Raw genomic sequence first — 13,126 nt, forward strand, 5'->3', positions numbered from 1 at the left:
TAGAAAAATATTAATGAGGAATAAATACACAATGAGTAGAGAACGATAACTTTGCTATATACACGAAGTACCAGTACTGAGCCGATATGCAGTGCTGTGAGTTTATTAAGGTAGGTATGTACATATAGCTAGTAGGGGTAAAGTGACTAGGAAACAGAATAGATAATAAAACAGTAGCAGCAGTGTTGGCGATGAGTCAAAAGAGTTGATGCAAAAAGGGTCAATGCAGATATTAACGGAAGCAGAGAGACCCGTCTATGACTTGGGTGGCTGGAATCTGACCATTTTTAGGGCCTTCCTCTGACACCCTCCTGGTATAGAGGTCCTGGATGGCAGGGAGCTTGGCGCCAGTGACATACTGGGCCGTACGCACTACCCTCTGTAGCGCTTTACATGGCACAAAAAAAATAAACCAAGCATCACACAGTTCTGCTCCCTAAATTCCCTTTCCCGTCTCACTCACTCAATTGCGTTCTGTCTGTCTGTCTGCTCGCTCCACACGCACGTGCGCGCTGTGTGCGCCTAAAGAAATGAATGCTTAGAAAAAGGTATCTAACTGATGGGATAGTGTAAGGCAAAAGGTTAACAGTGTGGCTAGGGTTAAGAGTAAGGTTTCAAATCTGATTTTAAGAAGCAAAATTGTAGAAACAAGCATGGTTTATGACTTTGTGGTGGTGGTAACTAACGTTAGTGACAACCCGACTTTGCGAACTGCTGGTGGCACTTAGCCTAGGCTAACCAATTCTATTAGCCCTCTAAAAATAGACAGTTCGACACTGAAAATATGCAAAAACATTAGTTTGATAAAGACAAAGTGCCTATTTTCATCAGAGTCATTAAGCCTAGGCCTACTCACCAGACAGATGTCCTGGCCATAATTCATCCCATGCAGTGTTCAATGTAGAATTGTTCATCCATGTAGAAAATTCCAAGGAACAAGCATAATAAACTCAATCGAACATCTGTATATCGAAAAGAAGACAGATTTTGGTTTGTAACCCTACAAAATGGTGTCTTTCAACTTGCCAAATTGAGCCCCGTTTCAAATAATTACTGAAAACAACTGTTCCAGCCACAGTACTTTGTTCTATTTTATTCTGTTATATTACATCATGTTTTATACTATAAAATAGGTGTTCACTGTGGTAAGGGCTCGGGAAATAAGATCGTCTTGTCTGCTAAACTAACAAAACAAGTCTATGCCATTGCACAGCCATAGGCTTCATCAAGCAATCACCACACCTGCCCAAAGCGTTCTGGCATCCGCCAAACCCAGATTCGTCAGTCGGACTGCCAGATGGTGAAGCGTGATTCATCACTCCAGAGAATGGGTTTCCACTGCTCCAGAGTCCAATGGCGGCAAGGTTTACACCACTTCATGGTCGAATTGCTGCAAAGAATCCACTACTAAAGGACACCAATCAGAAGAAGAAACTTGCTTGGGCCTAGAAACACGAGCAATGGACATTCGACCGATGGAAATCTGTCATTTGGTCTGATGAGTCCAAATTTGAGATTTTTGGTTCCAACCGCAGTGTCTTTGTGAGACGCAGAGTAGGTGAACAGATGATCTCCGCATATGTGGTTCCCACTGTGAAGCATGGAGGAGGAGGTGTGATGGTGCTTTGCTGGTGACAGTCTGTGATTTATTTAGGTCAAGGCACACTTAACCAGCATGGCTACCACAGCATTCTGCAGCGATATGCCATCCCATCTGGTTTGCGCTTAGTGTGACTATCATTTGTTTTTCAACAGGACAATGACCCAACACACATCCAGGCTGTGTAAGTGCTATTTGTCCAAGAAGGAAAGTGATGGAGTGCTGCATCAGATGACATGGCCTCCACATTCACCCGACCTCAACCAAATTGAAGAAACTCAAATATATTTTGATTGGTTTAATACTTTTTTGGTTACTACATGATTCCATGTGTTATTTCATAGTTTTATTCAACAACGTAGAAAATAGTAAAAATAAAGAAAAACCCTTAAATGAGTAGGTATGTCCAATTTAGCAATTAGGATTCGTCATCTGTAAAGGTTGTGATAAATTAGCCATTGTTTCTCACTTTTAGCATATAGATAAATGCGCACATATTTTTTTTCAGTGCCGCCTTTGTTCTAAAAAATAAGGGTACTCAGAAAAAAAAAATCAGGCGAGTACTTGAACAGTCAAAAAAGGTCACATGCCTGTCCAGTCTCAGCATTGACTCCTGTCAAAATAAAAGTTTAATCAAATTTTAAAAACACACGTGCGCGAACACACACATACACACTCCTACCACAATTGCGAAGTGCAAAGACTTCAGCCAATGACCACAAACACACGCTAAACGGACCATGGAGCGCACACACAAATTCCTCTTGACCCTACCACACACACACTCCTGATGCTACCACATAGGACCCTAACAGATGCAGTCCTGAGCCTAACACACATATATAAATGTGACCCTGCAATGGACCACACATATAGTTCTCACCTAGGCACAAACGAGCAGTGCTTGACTTGCACTGGAATAGGTGCAGGTACTGTTTATACTGAGGTGCAGGAGCTCCACAATACTTTTGAGCTAATATTCTATAAGAGGAACAGGAGCACAAGCAGTAGAACATTTGAAGTGCTGGTACTCCGCTCCGGTGAGCTCCTGCCCAAGTCAAGCACTGCAAATGATCTCCCTCGCCCTCCATTTGGCAAATCTGACCATAATTCTATCCTCCTGATTCCAGATTACAAGCAAAAATTTAAGCAGGAAGCACCAGTGACTAGATCAATAAAGTGGTCAGATGAAGCAGATGCTCAGCTACAGGACTGTTTTGCTAGCATAGACTGGAATATGTTCCGGGATTCTTCCGATGGCATTGAGGAGTACCTCAGTCATCTCAGTCATCGGCTTCATCAATAAGTGCATAGACGAAATCGCACCCACAGTGACCTTACGTACATATCCCAACCAGAAGCCATGGATTTCAGGAAACATCTGCACTGAGCTAAAGGCTAGAGCTGCCGCTTTCAAGGAGCGGGATACTAATCCGGACGCTTATAAAAAAATCCTGCTGTGTCCTCAGACGAACCATCAAACAAGCAAAGCGTCAATACAGGATTAAGATTGGATCCTACTAAACTGTCTGACGCTCGTCGGATGTGGCAGAGCTTGAAAACTATTACGGACTACAAAGGGAAACCCAGCCGTGAGCTGCCCAGTGACGCGAGCCAACCAGATGAACTAAATGCCTTTTATGCTCGCTTCGAGGCAAGCAACACTGAAGCATGCATGAGAGCACCAGCTGTTCTGGACGACTGTATGATAACACTCTCAGTAGACGATGTGAGCAAGACCTTTACACAGGTCAACATTCACAAAGCCGCAGGGCCAGATGGATTACCAGGTCGTGTACTCAAAGCATGCGCGGACCAACTGGCAAGTGTCTTTACTGACATTTTCAACCTCTCCCTGACTGAGTCTGTAATACCTATATGTTTCAAGCAGAACACCATAGTCCCTGTGCCCAAGGAAGCGAAGATAACCTGCCTAAATGATTACCGCCCCGTAGCACTCACGTCGGTAGCCATGAAGTGCTTTGATCAGCTGGTCAAGGCTCACATCAATAAGATCCTCTCAGATACCCTAGACCCACTCCAATTTGCACACCACCCCAACAGATCACGCAATCTCAATCGCACTCCACACTGCCCTTTCCCACCTGGACAAAAGGAACACCTATGTGAGAATGCTGTTCATTGACTACAGCTCAGCATTCAACACCATAGTGCCCTCAAAGCTCATCAATAAGCTAAGGACCCTGGGACTAAACACCTCCCTCTGCAACTGGATCCTGGACTTTCTGACGGGCCACCCCCAGGTGGTAAGGGTAGGCAACAACACGTCTGCTACGCTGATCCTCAATGCCAGGTATGGTAACTGCTCAGCATCTGACCGTAAGGCGCTACAGAGGGTAGTGCGTTCGGCCCAGTACATCACTGGGGCCAAGCTTCCTGGCATCCAGGACCTCTATAAAAGGTGGTGTCAGAGGAAAGCCCCCAAAAATTGGCAAAGACTCCATTCACCCAAGTCATAGATTGTTTTCTCTGCTACCGCACGGCAAGCGGTACCAGAGCGCCAAGTCTAGGACCAAAAGGCTCCTTAACAGCTTCTACCCCCAAGCCATAAGACTGCTGAACAATTAATCGAATGGCCACCATACTAATTACAATGACACCTCCCCCCCCCCATTTGTTTTTTATACTGCTGCTACTCGCTGTTTATTATCTATGCATAGCCACTTCACCCCTACATACATGTACAAATTACCTAAACTAACCTGTACCCCCGCACACCGACTCGGTGTATAGCCTTGTTATTGTTATTTTATTGTGTTACTTTTTATTATCCTTTACTTTATTTGGTAAATATTTTCTTAACTCTTCTTGAACTGCACTGTTGGTTAAGGGCTTGTAAGTACGCATTTCACAGTAAGGTTGCATTCGGCAGAGGTGACAAATAAAGTTTGATTTGACAGACAGGTGAGACAGACAGACGTGTGCAATCCGTTACTGAGCTACAGCATTAAGCTAAGATCAAGAATGGTCATGAGAGTCAATTCCCTAGACCAGGGATGGGCAACTGGTGGAACCCGGACCCCCTTTTGGACCAATTTCACACAAATTGGGTACTCAGTCTGGGTCTCAACTTACTGTTGAAAGTTAGAATAATAAAATACACAAGGTGCAATTTCCAAAATGTGGTTGTGCATCAGCAGTCACTCAGTTAGCCGATGTCAACTAAATGTTTAGCAGCCAGCTATCTAAAATTGTAGTAAGCATGGTCGAATTACCGACCAGGGTGGAGCCCATTGAGCATCTGTAAGCATTTGACTCCATTTTAGTGCAAAATGTGTAGAATTGCATGAAATTAGCTGTAAAACTGCTAATGTTTCTCTCCGCTCCATAGCAAAATGTTTAGAATCGCAGCAAACTTGCTTTAAAACAGAAAAATGTTCACTATGCCCCATGGCAAAATGTGCAGAAATGCAGGAAATTAACTTTAAAACGTTTTTTTTAAGTATCTTCGCTTTCACGAGGGGGTCCACTAAAATGTTTTGCTCACAAGGTGGGGGCATGGACTGATGTGGATACGCAGACTCATGATGAGTTCCAATTCTTTGTGGCCCCCAACCCATCAAAGTTGCCCATCCCTGCCCTAGACTATTGGTCATCATTTCATTTGAGATTCATTTGCTTTTGGGTTTGGGGCATCCATCCCCTTTAGGTGGTATTTTGTTGTCCTCTGGTGTAACAAATGTCTTTCATTGCCTTAAAAACTACCACTTCTCCAATTCATCTAAATTAAAGGATTACCAGACTTACATACACACAGTTACTCATGTGAAGAGATTTGTGACATGGAAAAACACATGAAAGCAAGACCATACATTTTGCTCAATTACAAAAGGACTGGCTTAAAAAAAAAAAAAAAGGTATTAAATTGTGAGCGCTAAGTCTTGGAAATGGTGGACTACTTATACTCAAATTACTTGGGCGAGACTGATAAGTGAGACACTTGAGATGTGTGCTCTGAGCATATAATGCTGTCTACCTCAATTTTTTATCTTAGGGCAATCATTTTGACATAAACGGTTTGGATATTACAATTAATCAAATTTACTTGACATTGGATTAGTTTCCAAGGTGTGAACCAGGTGTGATTTTTTTCTTTCTATCCACTTTTCTGCCAGACTTTTCTCAACAAATGTTTCAAATTGAAATACTGTAGAACAAAGGGAACAAGTTATGTATGTGCTTGAGAAAAACAGACTTCACATAGATCTTTTGGTTACTTACACAAACGCGTGGTACAGTAGCGCCCATCCTCTCGGTCTTTCCAGGGCATCATAAATAAGGGTTTGAATTCTCCGCTTCCTGATGTTATTCCGCTTAACGGGTCGCGTGTACCCCAGGGGCGTCTTGGCCAACAGTCCGAAACCCTGTGTGCTCCTTTTGAAATCTTCCCGACCCGGAGCCACCAGCAAGAGAGCTCCATCTTTGTCCACCCCAGCCTCTTGGTCCAAGTCCACGGGCAGGGCTGATGTCTTTTTGTCCCTCTGCTCCTCTGAACCGTTAGCAACATTTCTGGACCTGATCCCCATGTTCACTCGTGATCCTTGGCGCCGGGCTTATGGAGATCTGGTATGAGCCGCATGTCATGATCTGAAGGGATAAATCAAGATGACTTCAGCAGAGGGTCATTTAAGGATCTGGTCCCTTTCATAAAGGGGGGTGCTCCTCAGTCTGACTGGAGAGAACATAAAGGGTGTGTGTGTATATATATATATATATATGTGCGTGTGTGTGGGGGGGGGGCTATATAGCTACTTTGCACACTTGACAATGCATGAGTGAATACTCTTTGCAATAGCTTATTCAATTGGGTGTTGTATTTGCAGACAACGCTATCAATTAGGAAGCGTGCCAGCGTAGGTTATTAATGCCTAGGGATAAAACAATAATGTAGCTATGAATGGAAACATTCGACCACATTAAGAAGATTCGAGCAACAATTGCATGGCATGTTATTTCATAACCCTTAACAGACTGTCAACAGTAAATAGCCTACTACACCTTGAATTTCCATCGCTAAAATGTGAAAATAACTGATAGAAAAACATAGGCTAGGCGAGCTCGCAACACTGGCTAAATTATCCATGAGGGACGAGACGTCCACAGGGAGTTGACCCGTAGCCTACCCGTGCTCCAAAGCCGACTGCTCCCGACAAAGCATGATTTATGTCGAGGCTTCCTCCTTCCAGCCTACACCTGCCGCTCCCGATAAAACCAACGCTGTGATGAGAGGTGGGGTATGGATGAGATGTCTTGCGTGATGGAGGAGAAAGGAGTCGATACGGAAATTGAAGCCCAACGATACCAGGGAAAGATTCCTTTTTCTTACAGTGGCGAGAACAAGTTGCCTGGCTACCCAGACTACATGCTACGCCACGCCCACGGACGTGAGTTTCTTCAAGTATAGAGAACGACAGAGCAGCGGTAGAATTTAGTGTGAGACGTCAGGCTAGCCAGAACCTACGTCGAAAATGTACGTCTTCAACCTAGGCTACAGCACAGGAGACTTCTGGAGCAGGTGATGCATTGCTGACATCGCATCTCCGAACGCTTTTGCACGTCCGCACAATTATGTAAATATTACATGATTATCAAATTAGATTCGGCTCTGCCTATTTATTACTTTTATATTCTGTTAATTGTTCGTGATAAGCAAAGCAAATTGTAATTAGGAATTTGATAGGCTCTTGAAGAAATACCCAAAAATATATGGACGTCAGTGGGCGCAAATAAGATTTGCAACACCCACTGGGCATACATTGGTTTTCAAGGCAATCACTGTAGGTGTAATCAACGTGGAAAATACATTGGATTTGAAAAAAGTACTGTTTCCTTCTCATTTCAACCAGCATTGTAAAAATTGCAATTAGGGTAAATGTTCCATTTAAATACATTGACTACATCTGACTAACAGGTTGTTACATCAATCTAATTTCAACATAATCATCATAACTATGTACATATTGAAATTGCGTTGAGAATTCCACATAGAAACATTGAAGATATTTTGAATCCTATTCATGTATTGGGTGATTGAAATGAAGTGGAATTCTATATTTGATTAGACATTTTAGTAGAGGTAGTCTATGCAAATGACTATGGAAGCTGATCAATATAGCTTATTTTTAAAGCTAAGCAGGGCACATAGTCTTACATGCTGACCAGACCGCACCGACGTGCGCACGTTGATTTTGCCCACCCACACCAGACACGATCAGGGCATGTAGGTTGAAATATTAGTTTCTAGTCACCTCTCCTCCTTCTTTAAGGCTTATTATTATTATTTTGGACTTTATATGGTGGTTGGCAACCAACTTTAGGTGTATTGCCACAACCGACGAGTGTGGACCTAAGTTCATCGTTCAATCACCCACGTGGTTAAATGCTCCTAAAAACCAATGAGGAGATGGGAGAGGCCAAACTTGCAGCGCGTTGAGCGTCACAAATAGAACCAATTTCTATTTTAGCGCCTGGCCACACAGATGCTCGTGAGCAGTGTGGGTGCAATGATTGAATAACATGTGTACATTTATTTTGCAATGCGCAAGCGACGTGTCCGGTCTTGGCAGCATGTAACATGGTAGGCTGGTTATTACTGAAGTACATTACCAGTCATATACCAGTAGGTGTCACTGTTCAGTTAGAAAGTGTTGGACTGGGGCTTCACATTGTATTTAAATTTGTCACATGCTTTGTAAACAAAAGGTATAGACTAACAGTGAAATGCTTACTTAATAGAACAATTACAACACAAGGAATAAATACATAATGAGTGAAGATAACTTGGCTATATACACAGGGTACCAGTACTGAGTCGATGTGCAGGGGTATGAGGTAATTGAGGTAGATATATAGTGTATGTGGACACCCTTTTCAAATTAGTGGATTCAACTATTTCAGCCACACCTGTTGCTGACAGGTGTATAAAATCGAGCACTCAGCCATGCAATCTCAATAGACAAACATTGGCAGTAGAATGGCCTTACCGAAGAGCTCAGTGACTTTCAACGTGGCACCGTCATAGGATGCCACCTTTCCAACAAGTCAGTTAGTCAAATTTATACCCTGCTAGAGCTGCCCCAGTCAGCTTTAAGAACTGTTATTGTGAAGCAGAAATGTATCGGATCAACAATGTCTCAGCCGCAAAGTGGTAGGCTACACAAGCTCACAGAACGGGACCGGCGAGCGCTGAAGCCGTAAAGATCATCTGTCCTCGGTTGTAACACTCACTACCAAGTTCCAAACTGCCTCTGTTCGTTGGGAGCTTCATGAAATGGGTTTCCATGGCCGAGTAGCCGCACACAAGCCTAAAATCACCATACGCACCAAGCATCGGCTCGACTGGTGTAAAGCTCGCTGCCATTGGACTCTTGAGCAGTGGAAACGCATTATTTTTTGTATTCTTTTTTATTTAACCTTTATTTAACCAGGCAAGTCAGTTAAGAACTAATTCTTATTTACAATGACGGTCTACCCCGGCTAAACCCTCCCCTAACCCGGACGACGCTGGGCCAATTGTGCGCCGCCCTATGGGACTCCGGATCAAGGTCGGTTGTGATACAGCCCGGGATCGAACACGGGTCTGTAGTTGGCACTTAGGCCGCTGCACTTAGACTGCAGCGCTACTCCGTCCCCCCAAAACGCGTTCTCTGGAGTGAACCATCTGATGGACGAATCTCGGTTTGGCGGTAGCCAGGAGAACGCTACCTGCCCCAATGCATAGTACCAACTGTAAAGTTTGGTGGAGGAGGAATAATGGTCTGGAGCTGTTTTTCATGGTTTGGGTTAGGCACCTTAGGTCCAGTGAAGGGAAATCGTAACGCTACAGCATACAATGACATTCTATACAATTTTGTGCTTCCAACTTTGTGGCAACAGTTTGGGGAAGGCCCTTTCTTCTTTCAGCATGACAATGCCCCCATGCACAAAGCGATATTCATACAGAAATGGTTTGTCGAGATTGGCGTGGAATAACTTGACTGGCCTGCAGAGAACCCTGACCTCAACCCCATCGAACACCTTTAGAATGAATTGGAACGCCGACTGCGAGCCAGGCCTAATTGCCCAAAATCAGTGCCCGACCTCACTAATGCTCTTGTGGCTGAATGGATGCAAGTCCCCTCAGCAATGTTCCAACATCTATTGGAAAGCCTTCCCAGAATAGTAGAGTCTGTTAAAGCAACAAAGGGGGGACCAACTCCATATTAATGCCAATGATTTTGGAATGATGTGTTCGACAAGCAGGTGTCCACATACTTTCGGCCATGTAGTGTATGTACATATAGGTAGGGGTAAAATAACTAGGCAAAAGTATAAATAATAAACAGTAAGGGAGGGAACTTTATTTATAATAAGGGTTACATGGAGAAAATCAGACCGCTCTAAAATGAAAATGGATAGCACTCCGTTCACCAAAATATATTTTTACCTAAACCCTTCCTAAATGCTTGAAAAAAAACAACTAACCCTCCCCTAAACCCAAAATAATAATTAAAACAAAGTGGATAGCAGAGAACATGACTACTGTTTAAACTCACTTCTTGAACAGACCAGAGCCTTAGATATGCAGTTTTAGAAACTGGTCTTTGGTCTGTTAGCATTACATGGCAATGCAGGAATTTTGACAGAGCACAGGGCTGTGGGCCAGAAGGTTGTGGGTTCATGGACATGAGTAGGGGTGGAAAGATCTCCTTTATTGTAAAACCATTATATGAGTCTATCATTTTATAAAAATGTCATACAATTCTACATTATTTTGCATATTAGCAGAGTATTTTATAATACTACACAAATTACCAAAATTCCAGGCTAAGAAAGGACAGAGAGATAGGCCAATGTGTTCATCTTATCATATTTCTCCAATGCCAAATCAGTCTGTCTTGTTTGCAACAAAACTGTCCCTGTTTGCAAATAATTAAATCTAAGATGTCATTAGGAATCTGAGCATGGTACTTTCAAAAGTTAGGCCCTACCTTTCCACCCCAGACAGAGTAGGCCTACAGACACAGAAAAATGTAAGCTTTAACTGCTGGCTACTCTTCTGTTAACCCAACGAGAGAAGGTCACATGTGTTTCCCTAAAAGCTGTCTGGTTTTAAACATATGATATTGTACAGAAAGTTAATAGCTTAATCAAGTGATAGTGACAGAATTAGATTACTTCCCAAGCGAAGTCATTTTTTTGTCTACTAAACAATGATATTCCCATAGATATCGGAGTCACATCTTTCTCTGGTATTTTACAGCTCGTTTCTAGCCTGAAGCATCGCCGACCAAAGCACTGTTATAGATCGCTTTATATAGTCAGATCTGTTTTATTTTCTTCAAAATCTTAAGCTAAGAAGCAACAGGCCTGTGCTTTTTGCCATTATCTTTAATAAAAAGTAGGCCTTCACTCTTTAAAGAGTAGCCCTTCACTATTTAAAGAGTGCATGGTGGGTGGAGGAATGGACAGACAAGTCTATGGAGAGCAGTCTACGCTATTAGAATTAGTGGCGACTCAAGAAACCCTGGAGATCCTCAAAGAACCCCTGGAGTTCCTCAAAGAACCCCTGGAGTTCCTCAAAGAAACCCTGGAGATCCTCAAAGAACCCCTGGAGTTCCTCAAAGAAACCCTGCAGTTCCTCAGGGAACCCCTGGAGTTCCTCAAAGAACCCTTGGAGTTCCTCAAAGAACCCCTGGAGTTCCTCAAAGAACCCCTGGAGTTCCTCAAAGAACCCCTGGAGTTCCTCAAAGAACCCCTGGAGTTCCTCAAAGAAACCCTGGAGATCCTCAAAGAACCCCTGGAGTTCCTCAGGGAACCATTGCTAGTCAATGGTTCATGTTTGCACCTTCAGTTACTTGAGGGGTTCTTGGAGGAACCTTTAATGGTTCAATGTAGCAGCAGGTTCCTGGAAGAACCCTGGAGTGGAGGTGCGCTTTGTAGGGGCTTGACTTTAAAGCTCAATCTTTTTTGGGCCACTCGTTAGAGTAAATGTCATTCCTGTTAATCTGTTCTGTTGTATTGTCATCACATGTTAAAGTTGAACACTGACAGTTTTCTAGCTACAATGAGGCTAATAGAGGTGTCTTAGCTCCTCAAGAGCCTATGCATATCCCACATTTGGAATAGTTACTACTTTATATACCCAGAAATGTTAATGTTATTAATATTATATTAGAATGATGCAATCTGGATAAATATTCAAGGAAACAAACAAAATTGCAACGTACAAACCTTTCATGATGAACAGGAATTACATTTACGCTGACATGTGGCCAAAAAAACTGGTGATGTCTTGTGAGGACCTGCCTTACAACAGGCCTACAAGCCCTCAGTCCAGCCTCTCTCAGCCTATTGCGGACAGTTGAGCACTGATGGAGGGATTGTGCGTTCCTGGTGTAACTCGGGCAGTTGTTGTTGCTGCCATCCTGTACCTGTCCCGCAGGCGTGATGTTCGGATGTACAGATCCTGTGCAGGTGTTGTTACACGTGGTCTGCCACTGCGAGGATGATCAGCTGCCCGTCCTGTCTCCCGGTAGCGCTGTCTTAGGCATCTCACAGTATGGACATTGTATTTTTTTGCCCTGGCCACATCTGCAGTCCTCATGCCTCCTTGCAGCATGCCTAAGGCACGTTCACGCAGATGAGCAGGGACCCTGGGCGTCTTTCTTTTGGTGTTTTTCAGGGTCAGTAGAAAGGCTTCTTTAGTGTCCTAAGTTTTCGTAACTGTGACCTTAATTGCCTACCGTCTGTAAGCTGTAGGCAGTGGGGATTTGGGTGCAGAGTTCAACACAGGTTCTGCTTGTCGAAAGCCGCAATAGCCCCGTGTGACACTTCCTCAATCAAGACATTTGACACCTCTTGTTCTGTCTTCGTGCAAGGAAAGAGTTTACTTTTTATTTTACTCACCACTCAGCTTCTAAAACTGTAGAAACAGAATGGGTTCAACTGGAGTTCAGACTGAGAAGGCACATGATTAGAGGCATTTATTCTTAGAGACATTGATTCAGCCATAGCCTATATAGACATTCAGTATTTCTATTAACACCAATATTTGAATGCTCTAATCCAGCATATTTCATGTGGTAGGAGATACACTCTCTCCAGCTGCGTAGAGAATGTGAAAAATTGGTCGATGTGCCCTTGAGCAAGGCACTTAACCATACTTTTCTCCAGGGGCGCCGTACTACTATGGCTGACCCTGTAAATCAACACATTTCACTGCCCCTAGGTGCATTGAAAAAATGTATAAGTTTAAGTCCACCTGAGCGAGTCTGACCACAAGTCAGAGACCACTATGACACATCAAATGTGTTTGATTGATCCTTTTTTGTGTAAAGCGACATGTTAGCAGGCGATGCAGCTTCATGGAAGAGACTGTCTATATGCAAAGCAAATGCAGATGAACTGAAAATGCACAGTAAGTCCATAATAATTTAGCATAACGCGTATTCAATCATAAATCAAAAACAGATCATGGCCATTGTAGGCTATATTGGCTCTACAATAACAGCACACATTTCTTTT

General features: G+C 43.2%; 1 protein-coding gene across 1 annotated transcript in view; it reads right to left on the minus strand.

Moving 5' to 3' along the window:
- Nucleotides 1-6,147, minus strand: part of kcnq3 (potassium voltage-gated channel, KQT-like subfamily, member 3) — a 114,640-nt gene extending 108,493 nt beyond the window's left edge. Inside the window, exon 1 of the mRNA XM_039004484.1 lies at nucleotides 5,843-6,147. Coding sequence (XP_038860412.1) covers nucleotides 5,843-6,147 — 305 coding nt within the window. The remainder of the gene's footprint in view (nucleotides 1-5,842) is intronic.
- Nucleotides 6,148-13,126: the final 6,979 nt, after the last annotated feature.

This window comes from Salvelinus namaycush, chromosome 11 (assembly GCF_016432855.1).
Source record: "Salvelinus namaycush isolate Seneca chromosome 11, SaNama_1.0, whole genome shotgun sequence".
Taxonomy (NCBI): Eukaryota; Metazoa; Chordata; class Actinopteri; order Salmoniformes; family Salmonidae; genus Salvelinus; species Salvelinus namaycush.